This window comes from Echinops telfairi, unplaced genomic scaffold, assembly GCF_000313985.2.
Source record: "Echinops telfairi isolate 266 unplaced genomic scaffold, ASM31398v2 ScPeMD7_7469;HRSCAF=8507_1, whole genome shotgun sequence".
Taxonomy (NCBI): Eukaryota; Metazoa; Chordata; class Mammalia; order Afrosoricida; family Tenrecidae; genus Echinops; species Echinops telfairi.
The window spans coordinates 37,823,120-37,834,745 of NW_022111373.1; the positions used below are offsets into that span (position 1 = coordinate 37,823,120).

At 45.8% G+C, this 11,626-nt stretch overlaps 1 protein-coding gene across 1 annotated transcript in view; it reads left to right on the forward strand.

Moving 5' to 3' along the window:
* Nucleotides 1–6,108, forward strand: part of EFNA5 (ephrin A5) — an 89,330-nt gene extending 83,222 nt beyond the window's left edge. Inside the window, exon 6 of the mRNA XM_013005660.2 lies at nt 5,713–6,108. Coding sequence (XP_012861114.1) covers nt 5,713–5,834 — 122 coding nt within the window. The 3' untranslated portion in view covers nt 5,835–6,108. The remainder of the gene's footprint in view (nt 1–5,712) is intronic.
* The last annotated feature ends 5,518 nt before the right edge of the window (nt 6,109–11,626 follow it).

Genomic DNA, 11,626 nt, shown 5'->3' on the forward strand with positions numbered 1-11,626 from the left:
CCCTGGCACTATCAAAACAACACTAAGTTTGAGATCTTCACCTATTCCCTAGAAATGGAATCACCATTGTGCTGCACAGTTGAGCGAAGGAATGACGGATATGTGCCATTGATTGTAACACAATCGCTACATAAGTAAAAGGAAAAAAATAGAGAGAAAGAAAAGAAAGAAAGAAAGAAATGGGAGTATAAGGGTGTCTTCACTAACATATTTGGCTGTTATCTCTATTTTCGTTATAGATAGCTGTATGAAAACTATAGGTGTTCATGATCGTGTTTTCGATGTTAACGACAAAGTAGAAAATTCATTAGAACCAGCAGGTTAGTATGCTTAGAGAATCTCTTTTAACAAATGCATCTATCTCTCTGGTGCTTCAGTACTTTTTTTTTCCTTTCTACCTCTCTGCATGCTTGCATGCTGTAGTTACCCCGCTTCTGCCCATTGCTAGCAACGCTAATATGACTTCTCTCCTACTTCATGCCTCCACTATCTTCGTGTAATAATGCATGGTCAATAAAATATGACTTTTCTTTGTGTGGACGTGAGTTTGATATAATGCATTATCCTAATATAGAAACCCCATCAGATTCACACTCTCACTGCCTTTTACCATATCCTCAGAGCATGCTGGTAATCACTGTGAATATTCAAGGATGTGTTTTCAAAGAAGATAGAAAAAACACCTATTGTACATGCTTATAAATTTCTGTTTTCTTTTGTGTCCATCTCTATGGATCAAAGTCCTTAAGCCCTTCCGATGCTGAACGCCAGTGAGCAAAACAGCAGCCAATTCAACATACTGACTTTTCCCCAGAAATTCACAATCAGTATGAACTAATGTAAAGAACTTCAGTTTTCATATTCCATATTGTGGATTCATATTTCAAATACTGGTGCTATTGTCAATAGCAAATGATATGGAAGCAGTATCACCCTATTGCCTCCTTACTGCCCCAGTGCACACACCTCTTGCTCCCACCAACATACCAGTAGCCTCTTGGGCAGTGGCTCTCCACCTTCCTAATGCCGTGACCCTTTCATATAGTTCCTCATGTTGTAGTGACTCCTAATCGTAAAGTTATTTTTGTTGCTGCTTTATCACTGTAATTTTACTACTGTTAAGAATTGGGCAACCCCTGTGAAAGGGTCATTTGACCTCCAAAGGGGTCAAGACCCACAGGTTGAGAACTGCTGCTCTTGAGCCAACGTGGTGCTTGATTACTGGAGCAAAATAAGTATTACAAATTAAAAAAAAAATTTTCCCCAAATACTGATTCATGTACACCCAAATGTTCCCATCCCTTTGAAACATACCAAATCCACAAAGATGCTGAATGCCACACTCACACTGTACCCCGCTGGTTATGGTCCTTGGCTACAAACTTCATCTGGTTATTAAATACACCTAGACTGATTGGACCGGTCTGGGTGCCCTCTCTGCCCATTGCTCTCTGAGCAATGTGCCTCCTTGCCCTGTGTGCTGCTTTTCCTGTGGTTTCCTAGCATCGCCACACTGGTTAGAGATCTCTTCTCTGGCTTCCTGAACCATCTTCCCTGACCGTCTCAGTACATCAGGGAAACCAACCACCTCTTCCTCACAGAGAGATGAAAGCTCCCTTTGAGCAGAGACTTTCGGTGGCAGTGGGTTCTTTAATAGTAGGACCTTTCGTTCATGTGACCCTAGAAAATTAAAGGGTGTGGGGTCCACTTTAGCTTCAGACCATCGTTAACAGGGACCAAACAGTCAGTGAGGCTTAAGGAAACTCACCTTCAGTAAATGCAGTGCCTCGGAACGTACAATAGCTTTGACGTGGGAACTGGTAAAAAAAAAGTTCTTGTGTGGGGTTACAGCCCCGCCTCCTCCAGCATTCTTGTTTTTCTACAACAGGCGTCTTAGCCAGACCTCAAAGAGAGGTGTGTGGAATGAGCTTTCAGCGCCCTTAGTGGCTCCTCAGGGATCAGTTGGCTGCGCGTTAGAAAGTTGCAAGGAAGGTGTGCTGACGCAGACATTTCAGGTCTGTTCTGGAAGTCCAGAAGCGTGCCTTCCCGAGGGACCAGCGCCTCCTGAACCGAGCGGACACGGCCTCCGTGCAGTCTGTGAGTCAGAGGGCATCTCTTTGGAAGAGCCTTGGATCTACACACTTCTCTTTATGATCGAGTAGATTTGCCCACGGCTACAGGGAGAGTGAGGGGCAGATCCACAGCTACTATCCCACTCTCTCACCCCCCCCCCCCTTCGTAAGTAAGCCGTGAAATGTGAGACGGGTAGAAATCAAAGTTACCCTCGATTAGGGTTTTCCTAGACAGGTAGTTAGAACATAAGCTTATCTTTCCAGTCATCATTTTCCCAGGTAAACAACTAGGAACCAGAGGCTCTTTAGCCGGAGAGCAGCTTGTATGTTTCTCTCTGGTGATCAGGAGGCACAGGGAAGATTATTGTGACATTAAGAAAATTACCTTTGAATTCAACCAATGATAAAATACAAGACCGTGTGTAAGCATAGTTTACAGGCTTTCTTTCACTGAGCATGTAAGATACACCAGGACCCCAAACCTAGTCACATGTAACTGATGTTAAGTTTTTTAAAGTTCAGCAGAATGTAGCATGCATGCACATTCATGTAGGCATATGGCCCTGCATACACATCATGACTATATATGTGTTCAAGGGCATTTGTGGCGGGGTGGTGGTGGTGGTGTGTATCTTCACTGAAAAGGTGGGACAGGTTCAGCTGCAGGCTCTTCCCTGGCACTATCAAAACAACACTAAGTTTGAGATCTTCACCTATTCCCTAGAAATGGAATCACCATTGTGCTGCACAGTTGAGCGAAGGAATGATCGATTCCCTGTACCCAGCTCTGGGTGTGGACCCGGACGTGATGAATCCAGTCAGCCTGAAGGGCTTCCACTGCATGCTCTCCACAATGTGTACTAACCCACCTGTCTTTGGAATGTATTTGTCTTTTTTGTTTGCTTGCACACTTTGCCTGCCAGTTTCCTATCATCAGGGATACAGGATGATCTCAGGGCAGACATATGCCACATAATATGCTCCAAGATACTGCTAGTGTTGTCTCCGTTAACCACTGAATCCCATGTTGTGGAATCGTGTGGCCAGGAGGCACGGTTTGATTCGGCTTTGGAAGAGGAATATTTTCTTCTTCCAAGCCTTGTTCTTTCATAATTGTGAGGCATCCTCTCCTATTTAGGTGTCATTACCATAGGGCTAGATTCGGCTGTTGAATTCCTCCAAATAGGAAATTGCTTACATTTATCCAAAGTAGCAAGGAGTTTCTCATTTTGTTCTCCAGGGTGTTAGACTCGCCCACACAGAGGCCCCATTTTAATCAAAGGATGCTTCTGTCAATTCCTGAGTAAAGGGCAGCATATGGCTGCAAGGAGGACAGGACAGAGCTACAGTGTCCCACTGGGATGGGTTTTTACCTTTGGGGGCAAGGCAGCACACAGTCATTCGTTGGTTTGCTTGGAAAAGGGCTTATTCCAAGTATTGTCTATGATTGGAGATCAAAAGGTACATTTAGCCTCATGCTTCTTCTTCAATGAGAAGCAAAAGCTTTTCTCTCTGAGTCCCTGCAAGGTAGATTCACCGTTCCTCCTGAGCTGAGTGGCCCTCAAGCACTGAATCAGCCTTGCTGAGCCACCCGGCAGGGCCCAGGGACAGAGGGATCCCCCCTCATGCTCACAGTGAATACATCAGCTGTCACTGGGGTACCTTTTAGCAGCACACTTCTATACAAGGAGGAGCATTGGACAGTATATTATTAAAAATAAAGTGGGGAGGGGAAGGAATAGCTGATGCAATTTCAGGTGTGTAAATATAAGTGGTGTCTCAAAATGAACTCTGGAATTCTTCTGGGTTTAAGGTTCCTTCACAATTAAGCCACAAGCACTCCATTGTTCTGATTGACAACACATTGGTGCTAAGAAGTCATTTGGATTTTAATTTCAGGGCTGTTAAGGGCATTTACTTCCATTTCCTTTTTTAACTACAGATTTAATAGTTTTAGAAAACTGAGAAGGAACAGAGAAAGAGAGAAGGCCCCACCGGTATTGGACTGCATCGGGCAGGACTTTTATCTTTCCCGCTGCATTCATTTCTCTTCCTATTCCTGCTTCTGAGTCCTTTCTAGTCTCCTAAGCCACCAGCCACCCCACGCCTGATGGCTAAAGTCCAGGAAGGAGGAGCACATTTGGCAAAGGGGGGCAGCAGCTTACCGATGAAGACAGGCTCCGGCTGAGAGCACGCTGCCGCAGGAGACTCAAGGCTGAGAAGACAGTGCTTCGTTCCTTTGGGGGATACCCCGATGAGCAGAAACGTCCCCAATGAGCATAGCTGAAGCAAGGGCCCCGCGGGGAGTTTGAGTAGTGGCTGTGTTTGAACCAGGAGCAGGAAGTGTGCCTACCAATGACAAAAGAGCTTTCTTCTGTGACTTGTGATGTGAAGACGGAAAGTCAATGAAAGAATAATGCATAATGAGTTCATGGAGGTGTTTCAGATGGGCCCTCCAGGGACATGTGGAGATTATCCACTAAGATCTCTCTCACTGATGACAGTCACGGGAATTGGTCACCCTGGGTCCGGTTTTCTCCGAGTGGCCCTTGAATGACCATTGTAGAGCGCCTGCTAGACACTCCCCTGATGTTAAAATAAAATCTTCCCAGAGCTGGCCCCTAAAACTTGTAGTTAAGATTATTTAGCCTGAAAGCACAACTGAGCCAGGGGGAGGGAGAAGATGGCAACACGAGAGCATAGGGCGGCTTCCAGAAAAGCCTCTGTCATCTCCAGGTCCTGAGTGCTGCACAGTTCCTGTTAATCATGCAGAGCAGGAAGGCGATCCAAAGTCAAAAGCAGCCTCGTAGAACACTTTATAGCTAAATAAAAGAAGCTTAACTTACTTAATCCATTTTATTTAGAGGAAAATTTGCATCCATGCTGATAATTTATGTGCCAAGCTTCAGTCCAATAAAAAGAGAAATAGTCAGGTTCAAGTAATTTAGGCCTAGAGATAGAGGGTGTGTAATGGAACATAACATAATTGATTCCTAATTGCAGGGAAACCAGTGGGCACTGGTTTGTGGAGGTTTACTGGGGACTGTGTATCGTTTTTTTATGATGCTCTTATTTTACCTTCAATTCTTATGCTTAGAACTTCAGATGCCATCCAACATCTAGGCAATTCAACACTAGTCCTATGAGAAACCTCTAAAAAGAGGAAGACTGGCAGCCCATTCTGGTTAACCACTAATATGCCAGCCTAAGTGCTTCTCTCCTTTCCTCCCCTCCCCTCCGCCCCCGCCCCGCCCCAGCCTTCCCCTTGGCTCCTCCCTGGCATTTTAGGTTTAAAGGCACATTCAGATACCACAAGTGTGTCCCAGGCATGCCTGACTGCCAGGACACCCAAGTATGGCTCATGTGCCAAAGGCAATAGATAGGGTGTGTGCACACTCCCCCCCCACCCTTGTGAACTTGTAGGCAAAGTATTAACATTGCAGAGAAAGTCCAATTTTCCCTGCCTCTCCTTTGTTGGCTGTAAATAATGAGTGATTATGCAGACATGAAAGTCAATGGTGGCACAAGGTTCATTACCCGACGTTGCAGAGGGTGGTGAGGTCTGTTCACAGCAGGCTGCTGCGAGAGCGTTATTAAGGATGTGAAATCTCATTGGAATGTGTGCTTTCTATTTGAACAGATGACACCGTCCATGAGTCAGCCGAGCCATCCCGCGGCGAGAACGCCGCACAAACACCAAGGATACCCAGCCGCCTTTTGGCAATCCTACTGTTCTTCCTGGCGATGCTTTTGACATTATAGCACAGTCTCCTCGTGTCACCTGTCACAGAGAGCATCGGGGTCTTGGAACACCAGAGATCCACCTAACTACTCATCCTAAGAAGGGACTTGTGATTGGTTTTTGGCCGATGTCAGATTTTAATTTTCTTTCTTTCAACTTGAATTCTAAGCGACAACTTAGGGGGGAGGGGGCAAAACGAGTTGCCGCCTCCTTCCCCTTGCCCCACTCCCAGCCCTTGCCCATGACGTCTCTCACTCCTTCCAAATTAAACGGACTCCAGATGAAATTGCCAAATTGTCGTAGTGGCACCAGTGGTGCGCCAGCTCCTGTGCACGCCCCTCTGAGAGATCCCCTCCGTTAGCACACAGTGTCCGCCGCCCGCGGACAAGGAAGACTAGTGGCAGATGCAGCCCGTGATGGCTAGGCCCAGGAGGGTTTTACTCTCCTATACAATATTTATGCCTTCTCATTCAGAACTGTAAGATGATCGCACGGGGCATCGTGTCACCATGTCAGGTCCAGAGGGGAGGTATTAAGAACAGATATAATATTACATCGTTTCCTCGAGGAGTGTATAAATGAACAGGCTCCTAAAAGGTTGAGACACTGGTTTTTTAATATGACTGTCTTAAAGCATTCTTGACAGCAAAACTTGGGCTCTGGTAAAGCAGCCTTTTTTTTCCCCTGCAAGAGGGGGGAGGCGGGTGCAGAAAATCTTGTCCAGAACAAGTGTAAGAACCAAGACCGCCACAGGTGGTGGAGGCTGTGTTTGTGTGAGTGCCTCTAATTTTTTTTGGTGACAGGGCGGTGCACACCAGATTTTTTTTTCCCTTTGAATATAGATCACCATGGTGCTACAACTATTTTCTTTTTAGAAACTCAAAGAGGCATTTTTATCAATAAAGTGACCTTCCCCAAGGCTGACAAGCCAGGGTTGACGAGCGCATAGTGGCATAGCTTTAGATAGTCCTCGGGGGACAGCTGAGCCCAGGCAAGGATCGCGGCAGCCAGAGGAGATGCGATTTGGCCTTGCTGGAGCGCCAGTGTGCTGTGGCCTTTCCCCGACTCCCACCCACCCCAGAACCCACGTTTGGCTCCACACACCACCCCTGCTGCTGGGGGGTGGAGGGTGGCTCAGTATAAACCCCTGTCACCAGGAGAGTCAGTCAGCACTGCTTGGGGAGGGCTAAAGGGACATTTGGAATACAAATTCCAAAGTGTGAAATAAGGAAAAAACTCAACCGTTGATGTTCATTCTTTCCCTTTCTGACACAGCCTAAAGCGTAGGGGGAACATGTGTTTATCCTTGGGAGATAAACAAGATGGAGTCCCAAAGAACTTTAACAAAATATTTTTTTAAAAATCCACTAGAATAGAAGATACATTATTTAGATATACTTTATGCTGAGAGTGGTATATATGCTTGTCCTATTTAAACTTGTGAGAAAAAAAAGTGGTATCCCGTGATACATTTAGAAATCTTGTTTCAGTGTGGGGGTGGACGCAGGATAACCCTGTTGGAGGAATCGTAGCTTGGGGACCAGGAAATGCAAGCCCCGGGGTTTCTGCTAGAGGGGATGTGTGACGTGCTCGGCTCCCAGAGCCTAGAAAAGCATCGGACAGGAGGGAAACCGTCTCGCTTTTTCTGCTGTTGCTCGACCTGTGGACAGACACCCTGCCTTTCCCGACAAAAACACGATGATGGTGGGAACACGTGAGAGAGGAAACATTCCAGCAAAAGAAGGGTTTAAAAATATTTTTGATTTTTAGAAATGTATATGTGGAAAAAAAGGGGGTGGGGGGAGGGATCGTATTATGAACTGGCTTCCTGAATAACAATTTGCTTAGAATTGTTAGTAGTTCTGAATTAGAAAAAAAAAAGTATATATCTCTATATATGTGAATGGAAGGCAGCTATAAACGCACTGCACCCTGGGGAGATGTACACATGTTGAAATGTAATCTGGGCTTACGGGACCTTTGTGGAGTAGAAGTCACAGCGGGGTCCTCTCTCTCGGAGCCAGGTGAGCGGGGTTGCCAGCCTTGCAGATAGAATGAACCCATTCCCCCAGCCATCAGGAACCTCTCTGGAGTGGCAGAGCCTTGTCACGGAAGGCAGCCACCGTTTCATTGAAACAAAAGTTCACAGCATTCGATTCCTTTTCCTTTAACTAGTTATGTGCTCAGTACTCTCAGTAATACCCAGCAATGCTTCTTTTTATTCATAGTTACAAGCTCGTTGGGCCAGTGGGATTTGGGTTGGGGGCAAAAAGAGACACTTTTGAAAAAGGATCCATAGTCGAACCCAACTAATACTGCATGTTGTATAACCACAAGGAAAACAAATGATCTTGTAATGATCTCAGTTAGTCATGACTTACATTAGCAGTGCTAATTTCATTTTAGAAATGGTGACTTCTGTGATTTTTCTAGCATTTGTCTCTTAACAAATGATGACATAATTATTCATGGCCCTCTCTGCCATTGTCTTTCTTTTATCCCCCGCCCCCTTACGATGAATTGAAGCCCCGCTCCTTCACCATTGTACCACTGCAAAGTTAGTGAGCAATAGCCAAACTGTCTCAGCCAGGAGACGGTGTGCTGTCCTTCCTGTAAGTGACACGTTGTAGGGAATGACTGCATTTGCCACTGAGTGACCCAGAGGACTGACTGGTGTCAGGTAGTTGTAATCCTGTCCAAAACAACCCGGTGGCTTTCCCTCCAACCCACCCTCCCCCCTTTTAAAAATTCTTGGTGGTGGTGGTAAAATGCTCTGGGGGCTTGGGAGGATGTCGATGCAACTTGCTAGCAGCTTTTAATTTCAGAAGCCCGAAAGGCAGCGCTGGCTGCCCCTCAGCCCGGTCAGTCCAACCCCAGCCAAGGCCTTTGCAACATGAAGCAGGGAAATCAGGATCTGTCTGTTCAGTGGATACTGTGTATCCTTTAATAGACCAGATACAGTAGGTGTTAGTTTAGACTGTTGTTTTGTACTGTACTTTCTTGGGTGGCAGAGGAAAGAAAAAAAACATAAAAAAAAACAAAAAACAAAAAAACGGGGAAAAAATGCGTTCTTTAAATTCTGTATTATTAGCAACCTCTGTTGTATATAGTGTTTGATAATAAAGTATTAATTTGATTCTTATGTCTTTTGTAAGTGAGAACAATAGACTTTCGGGATACAAACATGCATTGAGGCTTGTGGAACATCCACTGTGTGCGTGGCTGAGAAGAGAGTCCCCAGTGGCTCACACTGCACTGCTGCATATGGGACTCCTGTGTGGAGGCCGTCGTCACCCGCCCCCACCCCCGCCATCTCAAGACCACCACCACGTTGGGACCTGGAACATCATGACTTCTGGTCAATACTAATCATCTGTGTTTTCAAGGTGGTGTCGGGAGCCTGTGGGTTTTATCTCCCTCTCCCCAGCATGCTGGTTGGACAAGGGTTAGGAAACTGAGTCAGGGTTCTGGACTTTGGTTTGGTTTTCGGTTTGTGGTGGTTCCCGTGGGCTGTTTTCTTTCCTGTGCCCCCAGCAGAAAGGGTCTTGGCAGTGTCGGTGCAGCCGAGCCTGGGGTGGGTTCCCACCGGGCCGCCGGCGGAAGGCCAGGCCGGGCTGCTTCGCTCTCCGTTACTGTGAAAGAAGAGTCACGCAGTACCTGTGGATTTTCAGGGACTCTGTTTTTTTCTCGGTGCCTTAGCAACGGCAGCAGTCATTTTTATTAGTCTCCCCACCCCCCAAATTAGAAGAATAGTTTAAACTCCCCTCCATTCATTGCTGTCAGAGTTGTGGTCATGAGTTTTTCTTTAGAAACCACCTCCACCAACGCCCCCGTTTGCCTGCCTCCACTTTTGAAAAAAAATGTCCCCGCCTTCCTCTCCCTGGGCGCCGTGAATGGGCAGGCCGTGTCTGCTTTGGCATGACTGAGTGTTTCCCATGCATTTGCCCCAGAGCCGCTCGGACGGGAGGCAAATCTCCCTGCAATGGGCTTGCCCCCATTGTCTGTACAGTTTAATAGATGCTGGCATGTTGGAGGTGACCCATGAGTCAAAATCCGCTTTCCATGCTGCCTCTTGACACCGCATTGAGCCGCTCATTGTGTGTGCGTCCGCGCTGGTCCTGCCCCGCTTGGCCGCCCCTCTGCACTGACTCACCGAGTGCTGTTTTGAAATGCTGACATTATAGAAACGGAAAAAAAAAAAATGTAAAAGATAAACAAAAATATACACACGCAAACACACAAACAAACCCATACAATCTGTATTTGTATATACACGTGTCCGTACAACTATACCGAAATAAAAATTAAAGATTTTCATCATTTTAATTGGATCCCTTCCTTCTACTTGTTTATACCTTGAATGACGCCTTTATTTCAGGGTCTGCTTGTACTCCGCCGAGTTTTCAAAGTCTGTCGACAGCAAAGACAATACCACATGCACGAGAGAAGGCCTGGGCCGCTCAGAGCAGAATGCAGGGTTAGAAGTGGTCCAGTAGTTCTAGGTGCGCTCCAGTTACTGTGACGCGGCAGGAGTGAGATTTGGGCCTGGTCCCCGGATCTGAGCCCTTCAAGGAGTACTAGAACAAACCCTGCACCCTAAAACAACTGGGGGCAACCTACAAATTCCACTTGCTTACACCAGGTTTTTTACAACCTATCAGGAAAAGACCAAGTACAGACCCCACACAGACACACACACACCACCACTATTAAGAAATACTCGATCTACCACCCTGTGACTTTGGACAAGTCACATAACTTCTGTGGGCCTCAGTTTCCTTATCTGTAAATAACAGGATTACTTAAGTGATTCTTTGCATTCTTAAAATCAGGCCCAGGAGCCCTGCTGGGGATGGCACAGCCCGTTTTGCATTGGAGTGAGGTGTGCCTTGTCTCAACATTGCTATGGGCACAGTTTGAGAATTTCATTTGCAGAGAGGGAAAAAGCAGCAAGTATCTAACACAATAGACACCTAATGCATTTCAAGATTTGGCTTTAATTATACCATGTTAACATTAAACGCATTGAAAGCTTTTTATTACACTTTATTATTTGTCAGGGCACTAAACACTCATTATAACTTACTATAACCTCTTTGCTAATGAAGAATGACAGCTTTATAGAATGAGGAGCAACTGAACATTTTTTAAAAAGGTACTGGACTACCTATGTGATATTTTCAAACCAGGACAGCATTACATTGTCATTATCATTGGCACCATCATCATCAAAAGCCTTTAAGTGATCATTACATTGTGCTCAGTGCTGTGCAGAATACATTTGATGTTGACAATCTGTACTCGCGATCAGAGTTTACACCATGAGGTGGACATGAATGTATAAGCATACCATACCCAAACCCAAACTGACCTCTGTCGAGGGGTTGCCAACTCAGAGCAGTCCTCTCGAGGTTTTTTAACAGAATCGAGAGCAAACAGCCTCATCTTTCTCCTGAGGAGCAGCCGGTGGGTTTGAACAGCTGACTTGCAGGTAGCAGCCTACCATGGACCCTACAGGGCCACTAGGCCTCCTCTCCGTAAGCATGCCTTATTAATGATCCATAGAAAAAGGTAGGAAATGCTAGCATTTCTATTTTGATGACTAATATAAATTGGTACCTAACAAAAACGGGTGAACCAAGTTTGGGTTTCAAGCCGGAAGTTCCGAGGGTTTTTTTGTTTTGTTTTTAAAATCACAGTTACAAGTAGTCAAAAGAGGGATAGGATTGCAGACATGGGGAATGTTTAAAGACACACGGTAGGCTTTAAGAGGATGCAGAAGTGTGTGTGTGTGTGTGTGTGTGTGTGTGTG